We start from the raw sequence: 22,500 nt of genomic DNA, 5'->3' as shown, positions 1-22,500 counted from the left end.
GGGTCGATTTGCAGAAATGGTTTGGACAACACAGAAGTTTCTTGCCCTGCTTTGCGCGAAAACACTGTTCTCATTTGTTCCATTCGACTCTGGGAGTTTAATCTGATCTCCAATCTACTACTATAGTAAGTATAATAAGAATTTAAACGGTGTGCGACCGAGAGAGTGTTTTCAGTCACGTGATAAGTAACCTTGTTTTTCCACCGAAACAAGAAAACGTTTGCATATATTAATTCTCGGTTTTCACATGACGTCACTGCCGCCATGTTGGTGCCCCCAAACAAAGAAGCAGCGGTCATGTTGGCTCCCGAAAAAATCCTCCGGGAATTGAACTCTATAATTATGCAAACGTTTTCTTTTGTTTTCGTTGAAAAATATGGCTCTTGATCAACGCGAGTGAAAATGAACAATAGAGCTCAATTCCCGGAGGATTAGTTAGGCACAGCATCATGGCTGCCGTGACGTCACGTGAAAACATTCGTCATCAACATGAGGCTTGAAGCTAGAGCCTCATCATCAACGTGAGGCCTGGTGCTAAAGCACAAGTTTTCATTTGGTATTGAAGATGATGCTTCACTCGAGAAGGTCCATGGGAGCAAAACCTGTCAATTTGAAATGCTTGGAGAAGCACTCGTGCTGTAATGCCATCTTGCGTTATGGGCTCCAAAAACACTCGCGACATCAGTTTACAGGGACCGCAGCTCACAACAGGAGCGTTCATATGCCGTTATACTTTGCCATCTTCTTCAAAACAAAGTTACTTCATTGGATGAAGCTGCCCGCCTATGTTTTTTCAGTCAGCCTTCGAAAACAGCCTTCTCTACTCCCGTGTTGGCGAGCAAATCAAGTTGGAAAGATGTGTGCTATCCCAGCGGGCTCTTGACGGGGATTGAAATTAAGGTCGTGCGTTTTTTAGCTTGTTAAAACAAGAGGTGACATTTTCCTTTAATAGCACCAAGACTCGCTTTGAAAACGAGGCAATTAAAAGTTCAAAAAATCCGCTCTTGACAAAAAAAAAAACAAAACAATTTTAGTCTTTGTTACGTCAACAAAGACGTCACTTGATCCGGGGTACGTGGCACAAGAGTTTTTACGTCCGCGTATTTATTTCTTTCGTCTAAGATGGCTTCGTAGAGCGTTTTATAGGTCACACAGACAGCATCCACTGACCGCTTGTGCACCGTATCTCTGCAAAACGGACGAAACACAAGGCTTAAACAATACGACTCGTAAAGTTCAGTTCAATCGGTTCAGTTACTTTCACCTGACCTCTAACGTTTGATATTTTATACTCCCGCACTGATTCTAAAGATTGGGTCAAAAACTCTTTTGCCAGTGTTTAAGGTCTACAAGCGAGCGTGTCGAGCAACGCTAGCAGTTGAAAAGGAGGTTGAAAACGAATCCCGCAAAAAATCCCAAGCTATTCTCGTATCCATCGCCCTTTTCGCTTCTCTCAGCCGAGGGGCCTTGGTACGAGAAAATCCCAAGCTTGAAAGAGACTAGAACCCATGACCGCGCGGCGACTGCGTTGCACAGCTCTGTAATCTGAGCTACCAAGCCCTTTGGGAGCAGATCAACTTCGAGTTCGTACTACATCTTGTTTGAGGTAAATTCATCACTCTAATGACTACTGAGTGAGTTTCAATCGAGCGTCGTAAAACCAAAACCAAAGTAATTACTTTGGCCAATCTAAAAGGACGGAGACAATCCAGTAAATCAATCACAACTCGAAGTAATTACACGTAGCCGACACAAAGCGCGGGAAAATGTGCACGCGCAAGCTACGATTGGTTTTGGTTTCACTTCTGATTGGTTGAAAAAATGGCGCGAGACCTTTGAACCAATCACTGAGTGATGTAATGCAAAACCAAAGCAATTCGCTAATTACTTTCGACACTCAATTGAAAACCGCTCTAAGAGAAAATGATCATCGAAGTTGCAAAATAAGCCTTAAATAAAAATCCCAAGCTTCAAAGGGACCCGAAACCATGACCGTCGCTTGCAACTGTGTAAGCCCCTATTTTACTGTTGAAGGGATATAGTTTTCTGTTACGGTGTTAAGTAGTAAACTGTTAGATAAGGTTAAGGGCAATGTCGTGAAATTCAGAAAAATCGGGACGATAGAATAGCAAACCTTGAAGGTGAGCACACACGGCCCAAGAAGTCAAACAAGATTCTTTTTCGGGTGATATCACATCCTCGTTTTGTCCTCTTCTTTTTGTTCTTACCGCGAAGGCAAGAGAGAGACCGGGTTGGTAAGATGACCATAATTCGATTGCCTAAGCCTGTTGCGATTTGCCAAAGGGACTATAACAAATATAGCTTTGGCACCTGGCGATTTGTTAGCGGCGAATAGAATGGGGCAGTCTCTGTTCCCGGCCCTTTCCCTTCGCGGCCTTGCCGCTCGTCAGGGCGCTTCCCAAACAACAAAACAACCCGCTACTCAATTTAATTTGAATACCACTGGATCGTTACCTTAATCTCGTTGTCCTTAGTAGATTGCACTGAGGCATAATTAAACTGTCTGGAGACGAGAGATATTTGTCGAATTTTGCCTGTAAAATTGAAAAAAAAAAACCGGGTCAAACATGACTCACTACGCCAAAGCACTTACTTTATCCTTCAAGAATCAAAGCAGCAAGCATAACATTACGGTTTGAAAAAAATTCAAACGCAAAGACGGAGACCATTCTGATGAGATTATCTTTCTTACCATAGCATCCTTGACACTTTGCGCATCCATTCCATGTAAGGATGATAATGGCACCTGAAAAACGAATATAGAAAAAAGCCTGTCTCATTTCATTTAACAATTGAATATCGGTGAATAAAAACCGAGACGAAGTCGGGGATTTATTCACCGAGCCTGAGGTGACTAATTGTTTTGGTATAATTACATATTTGAGAAATATGCATTTTCTTTAAAACAATTTATTTCTTCGTCTGTCACCTCGACATAACGGCTTACGCCCATTTTGAAAAAAACTACTTAGATAATTATCGCGTAATAAACACCTCAAGGGCAATAAATCAGCCAATCAGCGCACGCCCGATTTTGAGTCTAGTCTTAAGTCTTAGCAATAAGCTTAAGGTTAGCGTTATTGTTTGGTCAAGTTAAATTGAGAATTGGCGTTTGGGGGAAACTTTGTGAGGTTGATTTTCTGTATTCCGAGGCGCGAGTGATGTTAAGGGTTAAAGTTGGGGGAGGAGGGGGGGGCAAGGGGACACTTCGTGACGCTTATTATAAGTGAACGAAGAGCTCTATTAATCAATAATGACTCGGGCACAGTCGGAAAAAACTCGAGTGCACCGCAAAAGAGAACCAAATTTTAGTTTGCACGCTCAATGGTTGAGTTAGAGGAGTACTAGTGAAAGATCTATTAATCGATGCTGTCTCGTTAAATAAGCTTGAGGACTGAAAAGCAAGGGAAAATAACGCTTCAAAACGTACTCGCTGGCTGCGGTTCTCTTGGTAGACCGTGTATAGACTGCCGACCCCAGAGCGCGCAAGAATAAACGACGCTTGCTCGCTGATCAACGTGTCAAGATGCGCTTCTGTCTAAGAAACAAATACACAACAATGTTAGCTGATATACTGTAACAATGTTATCAAGCAGATGACAGATCAAGTATATCCAGTGAATAAGTCAACAAGTTATTGCAAAATGGCTACATTTTACTGCTCCCACCAAAATGCATTTTGAAAATGGTGTCTTATTCAATTGTTTCCACTCCCCAGGGAACACACAGCAATCTGGTCCTGGTAGGAAGTTATGCCATCATCGAAATGGTCTGTTCGTTTTGACAAGGTTTATCAGCAGGACAGCGATGTACCCCATGGTGGGTATAGGGATAACGAGGCTCAACCAGAGAACAACGTTAACGAACTCAAGCCAAGGGTGGAAGCGGGACTTGATCCCCGTCCCGCGATTTCAAGTCCAGTGCTCAAATTACTCGGCTACCGTCTCTTCTTTCTCAAGTAGGAACAATCCGAAATTCCCTTCTTTTCTGGTTCTGCCCTTCGCGACGGTGCCCCTGTGTTTTGCATCAAGGGTTCGGCTTATTACAGAAGGAAAGCCTCTTTTCTGACTATAATGTATATTTTCAATTGCTAAATTCCATGAGTGTTAGATAGAAGGTATAGTGGGTTACCAGCCAATGCAAGTACTTTCTTTTAAAAGTCAATGTGTTATCTGCTGTTCTTACTTTAATATTCCCAGTCGCCTTTTTCGCTATATACATACATTTTTAGGGTACCGTCTCTTTGTCGCTGTTTGTCGATTGGATTATATGTCTCAAACAAAAACAGAGCCTGAATCAAGCGACCCCTTTTATGGTGCGTGTTCGTGTTTAACGCTATTGTCGACAACAGCACTGTACCTGTCCAGCCAGCATTTCAATATGTTTATCCGTGAATTCGTATACTGCTAATGTGCTCTGTATTTGATGAATGCAGTTAATCATGTAGGCAGCCATGTCGGATGCATTCAGATGACTTGCAGACATGTTGCACATCTGAAGAAGTGGATCAACCAGACAAGATATGATCTGACGAAATACAGAGCAAATCAACATATTCAGATGTCTCACAGTTTCACAGTAAACAAAGAGAATGAGAGGTTTACATCAGTATGCTCAGGTTGTGGTTTAGGGTTTAGGGTTTAGGGTTTAGGGTTAGGGTTTAGGGATAGGGTCTAGGGATAGGGTTTAGGGTTAGGTTTCGAATTTGAAGATTCCAAGGGTGCCGAAAAAACGTGTGTTAAAACGCGTGCGGCGCGTGCAGAACGATTACTTTTGCTCTTTTAACCAATGATATAATTGTTTTGGGGCGTTGCTTTTGCCGTAGCCGTCGTGGCTTCTTAAGGAGGCTCGAACCAGTTTCAACTCTTTTAAGTGACGCTCTTATTAGAAGGATCCGCACCACAACGTTGTATCATGTATTGGCAATATTGTGTTACCAAATGAAACACGAATTATTGCTGAATAAGATACAGTCATTATAGTGACGTAATATGTCACCGTGACAACGGGCAAGCCCTGTAAAAACACCCATTATTTTGTCTTGAGTTGCTTATATCTCAGAAGGGCATGATAAAACTTTCTGCAAAGTTTTAAAAAAACCTGTCTCGTGGATTCAGAGCCACCTTAATTTTGTGATTTTTTTAAGGTAGCTATGAATCCTCTTGACAGAATTTTTTGGCGTTTTAATCTCTTTTCAGCAATAAAAAAGGGGGGAAATTGACTACCACTCTGTATCCGAATAGTACTTCACAATTTTGTCTTCATCAGCGCATGTGCTCATCATTTTGAATCCAGGAGTAAAACGACATCTTAACCGTTTGGTCACGCCAGAAAACAACCTCTCTATCAACGTGTAAATTTGGTTTTGATAAAGATAAAGTTAAACACAGCAACAAATATCTGTAAGCTGAACTTTCGAGCGTCAGTCCGTCGTAGAAGCGAAAGAAAAGGATCTTTATTTAAGTGACTAGTCGTTCTGGCGCTGAAGCACAAATTGGGGACACTGTAAACTGAAATTTACAACTAATGCAAATCAAGTCAAATGTTGGTTTTTGAGGAGAGGGGAAACCGGAATTCCCCGGAGAAAACCTCTCGGTGCAGAGTAGAGAACCAACAAACTCAACCCACATACATGTATGACGACGAGTCTGGGAATCGAACCCAGGCCACATTGGTGGGAGGCGAGTGCCCTCAACACTGCGCCATCCCTGCACCCAAGCGAATGGCGATCACACCAACTCCCAGCGTTCCACTCCCAACCCAAACTCCCCACCCCACCCTCCAACGCAGCACCACAGTTCTTCTATCAACACTTACACGCGAGTAATCAGCTTGTCTGGCATCCAACGGAATAACGGAGGCATCGTGAGAAGTCAGCACGTCTTTTAACAAACTCATGGTCTCCTTTAATGACTCGGTCGGACTAAGATCCGGCGGAGGCAGCTCAATCTAAGAATGTCCAAGGAAAAATTGCAACAACTTGATCAAGTCATGCCCTTCTGTTCTTGGTCATATCATTCCTCTTGAGAAGTGTATTAATAAATGGTGATTCGTGGATGCTCGGAAAAAGTCCGAGTACTCCTTTGCAGGAGTCGAACCGACGACCTTCCGATTACAAGTTCGGATGTTCTACCACTGAGCTATAGGAGACTGGTGGGAGCTAGGATTCGGGGATACTCGGAAAAAGTCCGAGTACTCCTTTGCGGGAGCCGAACCGACGACCTTCCGATTACAAGTTCGGATGTTCTACCACTGAGCTATAGGAGACTGGTGGGAGCTAGGATTCGGGGATACTCGGAAAAAGTCCGAGTACTCCTTTGCAGTAGCCGAACCGACGACCTTCCGATTACAAGTTCGGATGTTCTACCAGTGAGCTGGATTATACAAAAAAGTCTGTCTTCACTTATGTCCAGAAATGGGAATAATTAGATGCACGCCCAACTTTGGTTGGTCAATTTAGCAGGCGGTATTCTGTAGTACGACCCAATGTACGCCCTCCGAAATTTGAAATTGTGATAAACCATTCTATAGCAAATTTTTTTATGTCGTTTATGTTACGTAAACTCGTAAAACTATTTTAATCATGCTAGCAACCACTACTTCAAGAAACTAAGAAGATTTATCCGTTTTTCGGATTTTGAGGCGGCAACTATTTGTGGCAGTTCAACCTTCCGCTTGGCTTCAACTACTTCCTTTCCCGCGTGCCTGATTACCTCAGAGATATAATAAATGTCTTATTAACCTCGTTTCCTCGGTCCATACTGCAAAATTACGGATCCTCGTTTTTTCTCGTTGATTTATGGCCCGAGCGCGGTCTGTAATTTTACAGTAGGGACTTCGAACTTGGTTTGTAAGACGTATGTATTCATCATTGACTTCCATTTCTTCCCGGCTGGGTTTTGCCCAAGGCAGTCATAACCATTGCATAATGTTTCTGAGAGCGGTTTTCAATTGAGTGTCGAAAGTAATTACCGAATTGCTTTGGTTTTGCATTTACTTCACTCAGTGATTGGTTCAAAGTTCTCGTGCCATTATTTCAACCAATCAGAAGTGAAACCAAAACCAACTGTGGCTCGCGCGTGCACATTTTCCCGCGCTTTGTGTCGGCTACGTGTAATTACTTCCATGTTTGATTGGTTTACTGGATTGTCTCCGACCTTTTTGATTGGCCAAAGTAATTACTTTGGTTTTGGCTTTACGACAGTCGATTGAAACTCGCTCTAAGATCTCAAACATGGACTACTGGTACAGAGTGTGTCACATTGCAAGAAAACAACGGACGGCAGCGACTTCATTCTACCTTTAAAAAGACAACAACAGAAACTGAAATATAATCAAGTCTACCTTCTCAAGTAATTTGCTTGCATGACAGTTCAGACTGTTGAAGAACATCTTCAGCGCCAAGGCGTTCATGTCGAAAACTGTGGCAGTAACTGAAGCTTCCTCGCCAATAAGGCTCCTGTAGAAAGTGCAGGGACGCAACATGCTTAGAAAATTTTTAAAAAGATATATATTTCTCCTTCCTTGAAGTACAGTCATAAAAAAACGTCAATGTTTTTTTTATAGTGGAAGTGCACTTAGCTATCAAGCTGGTTCACAGGCACCCCACTTGCAACCCCAACTGGCTGGAGGCATTCAGTTGGCTATTTACAGAGTGTGGTAGAGTTGAATCCGGGAAAACTGGAAACAAATCCAAACCAGAGGTTAGAACAGGATTTGAACCGGGACAACCGCATGCAAATTCAACGCCCTTACCACTGAACCACATCTCCTCCCATAAAGAACCATGCCCACTTAGAGTGGCTTTCAATTGAGTGTCGAAAGTAATTAGCGAACTGATGCGAATTGCTTTAGTTTATGATTACTTCACTCAGTAATTGGTTCAAAGTTCTCGTGCCACTTTTTCAACCAATCAGAAGTGACACCAAAACAAATCATGGCTCGCGCGTGCACATTTTCCCGCGCTTTGTGTCGGCTACGTGTAATTACTTCGAGTTTTGATTGGTTTACCGGATCGTCGCCGACCTTTTCGATTGGCCAAAGTAATTACTTTGGTTTTGGTTTTACGACACCCAATTGAAAATCGCTCTAATTCAATTAACACTTTGTGATTATTATTACATGCATTCCTGCTCATATTGAAACAATATACATGCGCATAACTTGAACATAGTTTGCTCTGAATTATGAGTCGGCGTGATTAAAATCTTAAGAAATGACTATATAAAACATGTTATTTTTCATTCCTTCTCGCAGAAACATGACCTGTTACATCCTTCATTGACAAACTTTCCAAAAAGGTAAATTCATTGAATCTTGGACATCTCACATTTTTTGACAAACGCAACCAGTCACAATGGCCAACTCCCCCAACATTGAATAGAAAAAGTTGGCGTTTTTCAAGACCCTTAGATGGCACAAGGCATTGAGTCAACATAATGTGAAAAAAAAAAAAAAAAAAGCGGTACGGTGTCCCTTCAATGGCTTTCAACAAAAGCGGAATGTAGCATTGGACCAATATTGCTACTATCGGACCTTGTGGCTTAGCAAGAGGAACAGCAATGATCAAATCCAGAAGTTGAGGGATCCACTCCCAAAGTACATCTAAAACTCAGTCATTGATGCAATCAACAGGGGAATTCCATCACTTATAGTACTTACGGCATCACAAGACCTACTTTGATTGTTCAACACCAATACTACAACCAATTTGAAAACTGAATAAACAACTTTCCAAATACGTTTGATTTGTTACGGACGGTGCCTTCTAATTTAAAGGTATTTTTGCGTGGTTTACTGAATATGCGGGAAAAGATCTTAACAAGTGTTATTGAAATCCAAAAAAAAAAACCTGGGGGTAACCACACATTTTTCGAAGATAAGCAATCAATAAAATTTGTAAAAAGCTTTAAAATACAGAGCAATGTATAGCGTTCTTTTCCAAATTGAAGCTTAATTATCTCTGAAAAATACGTGGTTACCCCAAATTTTCTTTTTGGATACCAAGAGCACTTACTAAGTTTTGCTTTCTCCGCGTAGTTTTGAGCCGCGCAAAAATATCCCTGTATTAGTAAGCACCACCCATAGGAAATCCCAATATCTCGAGATGCGCAGAACGTATGCGCAATAACAATAGTAGGCACCGTCCAGCGTTTCTTCTTGCGTGATGCTCCAAATGTAAGGGAAGTCAAATTTTTTTGCTGGTCTCAGTTGTTTTTAAAAAGGTGGATAGATGTGCAATCCATCGGACAAATCACCATCTCATACCGCTATCCACCCTTTTGAACAACCATGGCCTGAATTTTCAGATTCTTACCCAATTGTTGTACCATAAAACTTGAGAATATTTGCCAAGCTAAACAGCATCACTGCTCCTGGTTCAGCGACTATAACTTGTTCAACTCGAACCTGTAAAAGACCATAAGAACACTCAGATTCATATTAATTCTCTTCCCGGGAAAGCTGCCATGTGATCAATGGAAATACGCATTACCTTGAAAGGTCGACAGACTCCTTCAGTAATATGACTAAGAATTTCCCTTTGTATTTGTTGGTCACCTAGAAAAAAATGTTAAAGTTTTCTTCCTGAGGCCAAAAAAATAAGGGCTGTATATGTAACAACTACAAACTTTAAAAATGGTACTGAAAAATATTGCTTTTTGTCCGATACTGGCCGAACTGGGTCCAATGAAGATCACATACTAAACTTAAGGCAACAGGATGAAACCAGGGATTGTGTTTGAAGCAGTTAAGAATGTGATACCATACACAGATAACCCTAAAATTTAACATAACAAGATGCAGGCCGGTTAACATCACAAGGTGTTGACTTACCCTTTTCTTGGGCCAATTAATTTGGACCATATGAACAGAAAACAGTCATGCTTGTGAAAACTAGTGTGACGAGGAAATTTTGTTGTGCGGTTGTGTTGTGCCTCATTGTTGGAAACAAGTCTGAATATTGTGGCTTTTTTATGTTTTTGCTTTTGAGCTTCTGAGTATGTGTTCTTTTCGTAATGTTTAGTGCTCTGTTTGTCATTAATTTTCAACAACCAGAGATCAGCACTGGCTCATCCACCACTTTGTTTATTTCTATTCTCGTTCAAGCTCAAGTTCCACAATAAATCTGTACAAATGTTGCGTTGTGCAGAAACGTGTCAAATAGTGTTTGTGTGGTCATTTCTTCAACTTAAATACTGGCAAGAAAAAATAGGAATGCCAAAATCCATGCAATAACTATTGTTGCATTTGTCATTATCGACTTAGTTACAACAAGGAGCATTGTGACATCTATCAAAATAACCGAGTGTGCTCATTGCCACATCAAGGGTGTACATACATGTTGACGCATTTTTAAGCAGGCTATGCAAGAGTTCCTTTTCTGAAGCTATTGCCTGGTGGAGCCATGCCAACATGTCACCAACATATCTGAGAAGAAATACAGTGTACGTGTAAAACAGAACTTGTCAGGATATCAAAAGAAAAGGAAAAGAATCTCATATTTTTGATCTACAAAGAGCTTCATGATTGGAGAATCTGATAGGAAAAATAGGTTGTTCAAGTTCAAAATAATTGATAGGAAAATATAAAGTGTAGGAATTTTCTGCCAAAATATAGGCTCTTTACAGATGCTAAAATGGCTAAAAATAATCTGTATTAATTAAATCAAGACAAATGTAAAACATTTCCACATTTTCCATCACTCCCATCGACATGTGCTGGACAATGCTACATAACCAGGCTTTTATGACCACAGGAATCCCACTGTACAATGTAAATAGGAAGTGGGATATAACCAGAGGAAACACATACCATAAGAATGTATATTTATTATCGTTTTCTTTACTGTTCATTAGCTTTGCCAAATAAGAAAAATTAGTAAGAAATATTATTTTTACCGATAAAGAACTTTGATTTTGTTAATTCACAACAAAATGGCTTCACAGTGCAAAAAGTAGATATCAGAATATGTCCCATTTAAATAGGAAATAATAATTATAGGAAGATTTATGGAAAATAATATACAATGTAGGCTCTTTATTAGTATAGGATCCTATACAAATTATAGAATAAAATTAATAGGAAACATAGGAGATGTGGGAGGCCTGCAGTATCCATGTACAATTATCCCATATAACCAACAACTTGTAAAACATCATGACTATTCTTGACACCTTCAAACAGAGAACTCTGAGAGGTTCTAGCAAGTGCTGTAGAGAAGTTAGGAAGTAGAAGACCTTACCTTACTGGATCGTGAGAATGTAATTCGATTGGTCTGGGAGTTCCACCAGGACCTAAGACGAGAATAATATGTGAACATTTCTTGTAAGCTAAGTTTCTCTAAAAAACCTTGCACTCAAACTAAGTCAAGCCCCGCAGGATTCTACCCATTGGTCATCAAAAATTGAATTGCCTTGAAAAACGTTCCTAAATAAACCTTTATGCAGTTGTACACATAAGCAGCTACCAATGACTTTAGCAACGACGAAAATCAACCATTTCTGATTTGGAGAATGAAATACTGTGCATGCCATTGAAAGTAGTGTTTCATTGGTTTTTGCAATTTTCAGAATCTGCCATTTCCTTTGTTATCATCTCTCAAATTCTCAACCATGACTTGCGACCTGAAACTTCTGTTTATACTGCATGGTCATGTTTGGAAACGATAGGATAGGATGGGATAGGATAGGATAACTTTATTTAGACAAGGTAAACTCATCATTGATTATCTCATCTTCCTGTTATTTTTAATTAATTCTGAGGGTCACAAGTTTAAAAGTCTTTGTTGTCACTTTTCCATGTTTCTCTTTTTAAATTAACTCTTCCCTTCCCTTCCCTTCTGGTTATTTAGAGGGGGGAGGGGACAGGAGCAGATCTATGTAAAGTGTACCGGCATACAGCCTAGAGTGTAGTCACTGTACCATAATGATAATGATAATGATGTTTTATTCAGCTCATATTGTTGTTTACATTTTGATTTGAAATTCTTAATGAGGTTTCGGTAGCATTTTAGTTCTTTTTTTCTTTTAGTTAGCTAGTAAGTTACGAGCTGGGGAGCTAAGTGAACCGATAGGTTTTCTAGTTAGCTCCCCGTACAAATTAAGTTATGAAAAAATGCAGGTAATCATAAGGTACAAATTACAGCAATAATAAAGGACTATGAGGAAAAAAAAAATTACAGCAATAGTTAGATGACTTACTAATTTACAAACTTGGCTAAGTGGAAAATTAGTTCCGTTTTTGTTCTGACAGGAGGTAACGTTTTATATACTTTAATAATTACTGGTGTTTGAAACATGATATGAACAAATTTGACATTGCCCTGCACATAGTACACACCTCCTCTCGTGAGTGCATCAATGAAGCACCTTACAACCGCTGTTCTTCTTGCTGTGCCATATTCATCTAAAGTATACCTGCGGAAAAGTTATTTATTGCTGTAAAACTACCATTCCCTTATTCTAAAACGCCCTGGGGGGGGGGGGGGGGAATCGATATATCCCTGGGTGGGGAGGTGCAGCACGGCCCCTCATACCCTGACCCTGTTTAAGACAAATATCGCTGATTTTCCTACTATGTTTAAGACAGAATTCCGATTTTTGATACCCTGTTTAAGACACTTAACCCAGTTTAAGACAAAAATTGATAAATCAATACCCTGATTAAGACAAAAAATGATAAATTCGATACCCTGTTCAAGACAAAAATCCTGAAAAACATACCCTGGCTGGCCGCACGTCCCCATTAAGCCCCTTTCGATGGATTCTCATGGTTGGTCGCTACTGACTGTCAAATTCAGAAAGAACTGTGCTGCATTTGTGATGACTCCTTGATTAATTTTTTCTACTTGAATTTTTAGCACTCCAGTCCTGAAGAAACTGAACTGGAAAGAGGAAGGCTGTAACTTATGTAACAGCCCCCCAAAATGGTTAGCCAGGGGTAGATAATCAACTTATAAATTCTTACTTGAATAACACAGGCCTGTCTTCCAGAGCAGCCATTGCTCTACTGAGCATGCCCGAAAGATCTGGAAGGTCTCCTGTTAAACTTCTACACTCATCTACAAGTTGAAAATATTTGCATTAGAAACTTGCAGGCTTGTGTATTTTGTGGTTTAAATTTTTTCTTGGTTTAAAATCTTTTACACCAGGGCCCGGTTGTTCGAAAGCCGGTTAACTTAATCCATAATTAGCGTAAACTTTTGTTTCATTTTTTCAGCTTTTGGTGAAAGTTTGTTTTGCCTATTTTTGTTTTTTAAGACTGACTTATCCTAATGTAAATTTTGGTCGAATATCAGAGTTGACGAGCATTTGGGAGTGGAGAAATAAACTCCTTGGTTAAGTCTTAACCCGTGATTAGTGTTAATCGACTTTTGAACAACCGGGCCCGGTTCGATTTTGATTTTGATTTTTCTTTGTGTAAGATTCATTGTCATAATCTGACAGAAAGGAAAATCAAAATCGAACTGGTTTAAAATTTGGAACCACAACATAATATACATACATGTAACTTCTTCATAAATGACCTGCTCATTGTACTTCAAGATTATTTGGTAAAATTTTACACAACGTACTGTAAAAGGCTGGTTTTTTAAGCACTTCAGAGAAGTAAAATGGTTGGAGATGGACAAAAAAAGAGCTTTGCTTCTAAAGGTTATGAGCTACACGTAGAGAGCAAAATGCTACATGTACGCAGGGCTGTCAATAACTTTTCAATTAGGCAGAGAAACTAGGAAGGTACATGTAGGTGGGGAAAAAACAGCAACTTTGTAGTGCTTATTTATCACTTTGAAAGTAGGCAGGTATGAAACACCCAGGAGGCAGGGAAAATCCTCACGCTTCAGCCCTTAATCACAGACTTTATGAGTACATGCCATTAAAACACAGCACGTGTACATGTCAAAACAGCAAAGAAAACATTCAATGATTATTACAATGTACATGATTATTACAATGTACATCTACTCCGTAACATTTTACTTTAGTTCCTCTTGTGTAATAAAGGGGCTTCAAATCCACCTTTTAATAATATATTATTTAATATATAAGAAGGACATACACTGTCCATGTACTGTACCAACAAACAAAGGCATCAAAATGGGATGGTCTTTATCAGCCACTATCAAAGTCAATGATTACTCTTTTCATTCATCTCACCTTGTGTCCATCTGTACAACTTCTCATAACTGGACTCTAGATGCAAAGCCATTGCCTCCATAATTTGCAAACTGCAATATTATAATAAAAAATAATACCAAAAAATTCCAATCAGAAAAGATCTAATTTTATCTAGTTTTTCTATTTAAAAAAATAATGTTGACCAAATTTAAAGTCTACATGTATTAATGCATTTTTAGAATTTGCCAAAGAAAAAATGTGGCCACTTCTGTTTTCGTTTCCAAATTTCCAGAGGGGCCAGCATTTTGGACATTATTCACAGAGTAGTTGTGTCCATGGATGTGTTTCCGAAAAAAGAGATCTTTATCCATAAAGAAATGGATGAAACCACATGGCATCAGAAATTCACAATGTCTGGCACCCAGAAACTTAACACATCCAAAGAGGCAAAAACGAAAAAAATATATTTTATGTCAAATAAAGATACTTTTAAACCAAACTATATTTTTGCAACAACTTAACAATAAACAAAATTAAAGATATCCTTAAACCCTTTTTACCCCTAATGTGGCCCGAATTGACAAGAAAATTATTGTCTGACAGTAAAGTAAAATCTTGAAGTGTCACTTTTGGTAGGGAATTAGGGTTAAAGAGGACACAGCTTTTGAGTTGACATACATGTATGTACAATCCCCTCATGTATTGTAGATGTTGTTAATGGAATACACTCTCCATTCTATAGTGCCAACATTTTTTTGAAAGGCATTAAGGCCTTTGATGTATTAAGAAAATTAGAAGAAGAAACAGGTAAAGGTTACTCTTAAATTTAACCACTTTCAAGACTACCGTGATGGCAAATTCAAAAGAATTTGCTACTTTCGTCACCACACACATCCTGTAACCTATAATTATTGTGGTTTATAATTTGCTACAGTGTATATTTGTAAAAATTACTTTTCAATTCTGTATTTGTATGAATATGATTTTTATTGTAGATAGTGTGAAATAAAATGAACATGAACTTCAACCTGTACATGAACAATTCCATTATTTTTTTTCAAGGAATACACTGTACACTTTAAAACCACCAAAGATGATCTTGGTGTTACACACCAAATTTACCTAATTATTCAAACACACAACAGACAAGAAAAAAAATTGTTTGAGGTTTGAAGTTACCCTGCTGTTTGTTGCTTTGTCCTTAGCAGCACTTTGCAATCGTTGTGAATTTCTCTTACTCTTCCAAGTGCTTGAAAGAAATTCTATTAAATTAAACAAAGATGATTAAAATAAAACACTTTGTCCTAATGATTAATTCAATTATGAATGAGACAAGAGAAATTTCATCTTGTCAGATACCGTACATGTCGCCAGGATTGCAAGAAATCATGCAAGTTGAATTCGATATATACATGTAAGCATCTCAATACCCTTCCCCAGCTCAACTTCAACATTACTTCAGGGCTCGAAATTGCGACCAATACGGTCGCATTTGCGACTAAATTTTTCCCTTTGCGACTAAAATATCGGGAGAAGTCGCAAATTTGCGACTTGTTATCACCTTCGTTCTTTCGAAGCAAAAGGGTTAGAAGTTGCCACTTTGCTGCTACTTTTGCTAAAATAAATAAATAAATAAATAAATAAATAAATGACAAAATTATTTTGTTTCTCGCTCTGAATTTTCTCTGAAGGTAGCGTAATTGTATAGTAATTTAGCTGCGATGTTACGTGCACAGCTCCATTCCTTCGATCATTCGCCATTTTCAGCAGTTTCTTTACACACAAGTACTGCGGGCTCATATTTTTTTGCTAAACCGCTGACAACACAATGCAGCGCGGCGACCTTGCGACTAAAATTTGCGAAATTGCGACTAAATTTTCGTATCTTATCGCAAAATGCGACTGGATTTTTTCGTTAATTTCGAGCCCTGTTTGCATCTAGAAATACAAGGAATAAACCCAATGAAGCAGCCCTCTAATAATTCTACTCTGCTAGTAAACCTGCTAGGTGGTTCAAGAACCCCCAAACCACACCACTGTTCTTTACAAACAACAGGGAAAGGGTGGAAATTTCCTTAGAAAATTATTGATAAATAAAACAATTTTAAAAAACAAACTGGTTTAAAGCTGAAATTTTTTTAACCAAAATATATAATGAAAACCATGAAAATAAGTTTAATTCAAATTGCTAAAATTGTGTTCATAATTGCAAGGATTATACATGCAGCTTCACATGAGCCAGAGTAAAATCTTCAAGTCTTTCTCTTGGGAGGCAGTCAGGGTTAAAGGTGCAGTTGTTTTTGCGTGGGCATTGATGTTATTAAACAACATTCAGAACACAGTCTCCTCTACAGTACTATTCAATATTTAGTAAGTTACCAACTCGACTTGCTTTTTCTGCACTATGTCAATCACATAGCGCGAAAGTAATGATTGTGTTACACAAAATCACTCAATTATTTTGCACATAGATTTTCTGTAGCTTGGTATAAGGGAGCATCCAAATGTGATTGGTTCAACCCCTTTATTTCCCAAAGGACCAGCAGAAGGAGGTATTCTTCTCACATTAAATTTAGCAGCAAAGCAGCAACAAAGAACAGTGAAAAACCTCTGGTTTCAGTCCATGCAAATATCATTTCCATTCAGATACCCCTTTAACGTCAAAACGCTTCAAACTCATAACTAAAAAACACCCAATGACAATCACCATATCACACACTCTCCAGCCATAAATGTGAAAAATATCTCCACCTTTCCCTGGCTCAGTTGTTTCAATCATGCCAACCAATTAAATCGAATTGCGTGTGGACGTTAAAATACATGTATCGATTGTACCAATCAGAATCGACACTCCTAAACTGGACTGAAAACATTACATAAAAGTGAGATTTGCAGGGACAGGGACCAGAACCAGAGGTTTTTCTTCTCTCACTGATTCACTGTTCATTGTTGCCGCTTTGTGGCTAAATTTCATCCGAGAAGAAGAAAAAAAACTCTGGGACCAGAGTTTTCCTACCATTTGTACAATGGGCTAACACAACATTTCTCAAAAAGTTTAACAGACTTCTACACACCTCTGTTATGGGACCATTTTTTGTCCCCTTTAAAGCTTGCGATTCCTCTGGTCTTAGCTGGAATCTTGAAATAAATTCACCAGCAACTGTTTCCTTCATCTGTATTCTTTGACTAAACAAGTGACAACAATGATCACTTTTTACTTCTCATCCAAAAAAAACAACCTTTACAAATGATTAATAAACTTTATTATACGGCTAGTGTTTCTAGCCGATAGTTTTAACGCATGCTCTGATTTGCTAAGAGCAGCCTAGCACAAGGGCCTTATTCTCCTGTAATTCCCAAGAACCGATTATGGATTATGCAAATTAGTTTTTTTCTTCTTTAGAACCAATCTGTTAGCCATATTATAAACAACTTAATAACCTTAACGAGGGTTGTCCAATACACCAACATAATGAGATTCATGGCACGTCACAATAGACATCACAAAGTGTCCCCCAACCTTAATAGTAACAGTTTTGCAAGACATAAAGAGCGGGACACTTTGTGACACTTTGTGATGTCTATTGTGACGTACCAGGAATCTCATTATGTTGGTGTATTGGACATGTATGACTTTAACTGTTCGACACCATCTTTACAGTAAAATCTCAAACCTCCGCCTAGCTATGTTGACCTCGCTCTCGCTCAGTCAATACGCAAGGCCTCAGTTCGAGATTTTGCTGTAACAACCACACTCTTGATTATTAAGTAGTTATGATCATATGTATTTAATATTCTTAGCTGGACATCGTACAAAGAGGTTTCAACAAATTTAAAGTTTATGGCTGGTTTGAGTAACCGACTCTTGTCATTGTCAATTTAAAAATGAATTTTGATCTTAGATTTGAAAATAATTACCTGTCTTCAATGAGTTTTTGACTGGTTAACCCATCCACCCCTCACAAGTAAAATCTTTTGAGTCTCACTCCCCGAAATCAATAGGTTGATTACTTCAATTAACAAAAGGGAAACAGGAGCTGACTTCTCCGTGTGAAGAAGCCAAATGAATGCTTTTTTGTCAGCTGTCAGTAGTTACAAGTTGAAACCACTGCATACAAGACAGTGTACCAGGGGGATTAATAATTTATTATTAAAGCAACTTGACAAAGTTTCACCACCTTTCACCCTGCAACTTTGTTGTTTTGCTGATCAAGTCTGAGGTCTGATCCCTTGCAGACTGCACAAAGTAAATTAGAAAAAGAGGTTTTAAAAAATTATGTTTCGGGTGAACTCTTGAGTTAATGCCTTTCTGCTACTGGTATTTGGCTGAGTTAAGTTTCTAAGCATGCAGCATCAGTGGGTCAACTATTGGTGGAATGTCAACAAACGTGTTGGCCGACGCATTGCTCAATGTAATGGTTGGATCAACTTCATTACCATAAACAGGTGATGCTGTGGATTAACAATATTAAGTCAACCAAATCAAAGAAATCCACACTTAAAGAAATCCAAAACTCAGTGCAAACATCCTTCATCCTTTTGCTCAAATGGCTCGAACATTTTAGTGATGTGCAAATAATTATGTGGTGATGATCACATGACTTTGTTGTCAAGTAGCCTGAAGAGAGAATTCTAAATGGCTGAAAGCCCTGATCACTCAGCCATACATTGTACGAGACTATATGAGATCCCAAATGCTCATTATCGTGGATGAAGTTCAACCAATTTGAACAAAATCGTTTCCAAAGGTATTTGATTTCTTAGTTTTCGCTGAGTTCACAAGGGCAGGTCTTGTCATGCCACAGTGGAGGAACAGTGGTGTAGTTTTCAGCACTTCAGACTTCCGACCTCAGGGTCACTTGTTTGAGGCAGGTCACTGTGTTGTTTCCTTAGAAAAGGAAACCTTGCTCCACGCTGACTCTCTCAACCCAGGTGTATAAAATTTAATAGGTAATTGCTACATACCAACCTAGGGCTTTTCATGGCTTCGGAACGATAATTTTTTTACAATTAGCCAGTGCATTGCATCGGAGAATATCATTGGCATGCTCAACATGCTCAACAGGATTCAATTATGCTCAAGCTAACTGAATTATTTTAACTGAAAGGTTTCACTTGAATGTTGTAATATACCTTGAGCCTGCTTGTCATTTCTGTGCAACACTTGCTCATTTGTTCAATATCAGCATGCACGTCATCCAGTTGCTAAAAATATTGATAAAACGTACCAGGAAACAAAGAATGATTACTTGAGAGAATGGCTTGACTACCACTTATTGAGAAGGTTTCATTAAGTCTTCCAAAGGTAACAAAAGGGAGCTGGGGTGGTGCAGTGGTGAGAGCACTCGCTTCCCACCAGTGTGACCCGGTCCATTACCAGATCTTGTGTCACATTGTGGGTTGAGTTTGTTAGTATTCCGGTTTTCCCCTCTCCTCAAAAACTTACCGGTACGTATCATCTTGATATGAGTTGACTTGATTTGATTTGATTTTTGTACAGACTGTCTCCAATCAGTGCCCCACTGCTACAGTAAATACAGTTGATTCCTAACCCATTCACACCTCAAATGCCCTAGGACACCCCCTCCCCCGCCCCCCCTCCATTGACAAGTAAAATTGTCTGGTGTTAGACAGGGTAAAATATATTAACACTTACTCTCAGGGGTCAATGGGTTAATGGGGACATGGTTTTTTCCTGAGTTTAACCCTTTGACACCTCAAATGACCATAGTTCGTCCCCCATTGACTAGTAAAATCATCTGGCATTAGACAGAGTAAAATGTATTAAGACTCACTCTCAGAGGTCAATGGGTTAAATAGAGTTCAATAACAGTGTCATGTGGGTGTTTCTGGGTTCCTTGTATAGTATTGCTGTAATAATAATACTAATAATAATAATATTAACAGAAATTTCGAGTTCACGATACAACTAAATGTGCAATTACATGTACAACACAACAATGCTTTTTGCTTCTTGTGACTCGATTATTAACACTCGTGCACTTGCACGCACAGTATTGTAACTGTTACTGTATTTTAAATTTCAAATTGCTAACATACTCAAATTGCAAACGTATTTAAAACAGTGGAAAAGGAAACAACACATTAAACTGATGATGGCAATTGAGTCATGCCGAAACATGTCTTTAAAAAGTTATATCCTGAGCGTGAAATTTCTGTTAATACTGTTATTGTCACAAAGTTACGGCAATGTAATAATAATAATAATAATAATAATAACAATAATAGTAATAATAATAATAATAATAATAATAATAATAAATGATGATGATGATGATGATGAATTTTATTCAAGTGTAAAGTATATTTAGTACTGACGCAGTAACTGGGAACACTACACAAAATCAAATCATAGGTTGGATTTTGAAGGGCAGGGAAAACCGCAGTACCTGGAGAAAAACCTCTCGGAGTAGAGTAGAGAACCAACAAACTCAACCCACATATAACGCCAGTCTGCAAATCGAACCCGGGCCACATTGGAGGGAGGCGAGTGCTCTCACCACTGCGCCATCCCTGCACTTGATAACTGTTAAATTTCCTGTGCATTTACTGCCTGATTTCATCCTCGACAAAAGTGCGAGCAGACAAAGATAATTTCTTAATCTGATACACAAAAGCCATTCAAGTTTGTTCACGTACCTGCTTCACTTCCCTAAATGCACTTTCAAAGCTTTCATTGATGGCCAAACTTCTCTTTTCAATGTCACCACGTAGATTTCTACGGGATCTCAAACTGTTGTCCACAAAAAAAGTCGACAAGGCTTTGAGCGCCTCCACCATTTCCTATGAAAAATACCAGATACCAGTCCGTTTGTCACAGATTTGCTCCACGTAAGTTAATTTAATGCTTGTTAAAATGTTGCTACCTTGTCATTGTCGAGCCTGATTTCCAAGATCTTGTTTAATTTTCTCGATAGCGGATTATTGGGTGACTCACTATTTTCCGCCATCTTGAAAATCTCCTACGTGGCTCTGCAAAAACGCATCCTATTATTATTGGATTTCCACTGACCGTTTTCATAAGCAGACCGCTTTTCCGGAGGAGAAAATGCCCCGGGCCGGTCTCGAGGAGCGCCAGAAAGACCTGATCATTCTACGCTGAACTGCAGCAATCACGACAGAATATACATTCTGGAGAACTTGGCCTGCTCCAGTATCCAGGCAATGCTTTATTATCAGCACAAAGACAAAGCGTGACCACTAGTAGGCCAAGTAGGGTACTCCCCGAGGGCTGGTTACCAAGCTCGTATTCAGCGTATTGATCCCTAAAGGCGACTGCAATCACTTTGGTTTGAAATACTACAATTATATAAATATACAAATAAAGTATCGTATGAAACAAGCTAGGAAAAAAGGATATTTGTGAATAACAACGAAGAAATTTGATAACGATATACCATAACGCGATGCTAAACACCGTGCCTATTGACAATTGAGAGTTCATGAGGGAGGCCAGAAAAAAACCCCATACATCGCAGCATAGAGACGATGGAGGAAATCTGGACGGGGCCAAGACGCAACTCTCGCTCCCCCGTTGAGCTGGAAATTGACACTAGTAGGCAATCAAACTCAAATCAAACTCTCATACACTTTGTGATCTCGATTAATTCCTCGGTAGATCGTTTCTGATAGGCAGCTTAGTGTTTGGGTTCTCCCAACCAGCGTGCCTATCCTTGAGCTCTGGATCAGCTGATTTGAAGCCTGCGTTGCTAGCTCCACCACTTTTCATACTGTTTGTGGCAAACTCCTTAACACCCTCTACTAATGGAGCGGTAGAATGACAAATACCTGCAAATTCATGGAATCGCTCCTGTTTCGTACACTTAACAACTCTACGAGAGATCGGAGCCAATAGATGAGTTCGTGAACGCTCTTGGTTGGATCATGGGTAATCAGGGCAACATGGCGGGAAATTCAAAGGTTTGTATGGAAATTCAAAGCAAAATATACTGTCTGTGACTCTACTTTATAGACTTTCGCCTTCATAAAGCAAACGAACAAGTTCATGTTCACAACTGAGATGAACTAGACTTGGTATCCGTTCTTTGGAATTCCTAAATATTCCTTTTTTTGTCTCCATACATTCTCTGTAATTTTGTGCCTTTGGAATTACAGGAAATGTATGGCAGAAACTCTTTTTAATAAAATAATTTCTACAATAGCCATTCTTTCCAAATTTATTCTGCCGCACCTTTGAGCGCATATCTTCTGTTTTGGAAAATGAAAAACCCAAAATTGCATGTCATGAATACTTTTCATCGTTGTGAACTTCCTTAAAAACCTTTGAATTTCTCTCCATCTTGCCCTGATAACCCATGATGCACTCAAGAGCGTGAACTCG

The 22,500-nt window shown here is 39.1% G+C and overlaps 1 protein-coding gene across 3 annotated transcripts in view; it reads right to left on the bottom strand.

Moving 5' to 3' along the window:
* Positions 1–73: 73 nt before the first annotated feature.
* LOC138029867 (conserved oligomeric Golgi complex subunit 6-like) overlaps positions 74–22,500 on the bottom strand; it is a 50,178-nt gene continuing 27,751 nt past the window's right edge. Inside the window, exons 1-20 of one of the 3 annotated variants that reach the window (XM_068877697.1) lie at positions 21,026–21,149; positions 20,799–20,942; positions 19,272–19,343; positions 18,317–18,375; positions 17,213–17,324; positions 15,318–15,400; positions 14,178–14,248; positions 12,988–13,081; positions 12,361–12,437; positions 11,264–11,315; positions 10,361–10,449; positions 9,515–9,579; positions 9,338–9,429; positions 7,366–7,480; positions 5,839–5,970; positions 4,381–4,548; positions 3,452–3,559; positions 2,714–2,767; positions 2,476–2,555; positions 74–1,188 (exon numbers count right to left, since the gene is read on the bottom strand). In XM_068877697.1, coding sequence (XP_068733798.1) covers positions 1,041–1,188; positions 2,476–2,555; positions 2,714–2,767; positions 3,452–3,559; positions 4,381–4,548; positions 5,839–5,970; positions 7,366–7,480; positions 9,338–9,429; positions 9,515–9,579; positions 10,361–10,449; positions 11,264–11,315; positions 12,361–12,437; positions 12,988–13,081; positions 14,178–14,248; positions 15,318–15,400; positions 17,213–17,324; positions 18,317–18,375; positions 19,272–19,343; positions 20,799–20,942; positions 21,026–21,109 — 1,899 coding nt within the window. In that variant the 5' untranslated portion in view covers positions 21,110–21,149 and the 3' untranslated portion in view covers positions 74–1,040. Of the gene's footprint in view, positions 1,189–2,475; positions 2,556–2,713; positions 2,768–3,451; positions 3,560–4,380; positions 4,549–5,838; positions 5,971–7,365; positions 7,481–9,337; positions 9,430–9,514; positions 9,580–10,360; positions 10,450–11,263; positions 11,316–12,360; positions 12,438–12,987; positions 13,082–14,177; positions 14,249–15,317; positions 15,401–17,212; positions 17,325–18,316; positions 18,376–19,271; positions 19,344–20,798; positions 20,943–21,025; positions 21,150–22,500 lie in introns of those variants that run through there. The other 2 variants (XM_068877698.1, XM_068877699.1) reach the window with 2 other exon arrangements.

This window comes from Montipora capricornis, chromosome 13 (assembly GCF_036669925.1).
Source record: "Montipora capricornis isolate CH-2021 chromosome 13, ASM3666992v2, whole genome shotgun sequence".
In the NCBI taxonomy this organism is placed as follows: Eukaryota; Metazoa; Cnidaria; class Anthozoa; order Scleractinia; family Acroporidae; genus Montipora; species Montipora capricornis.
The sequence above is the reverse complement of the archived record's forward strand: the minus strand, read 5'-3'. Positions and strand labels throughout refer to the sequence as shown.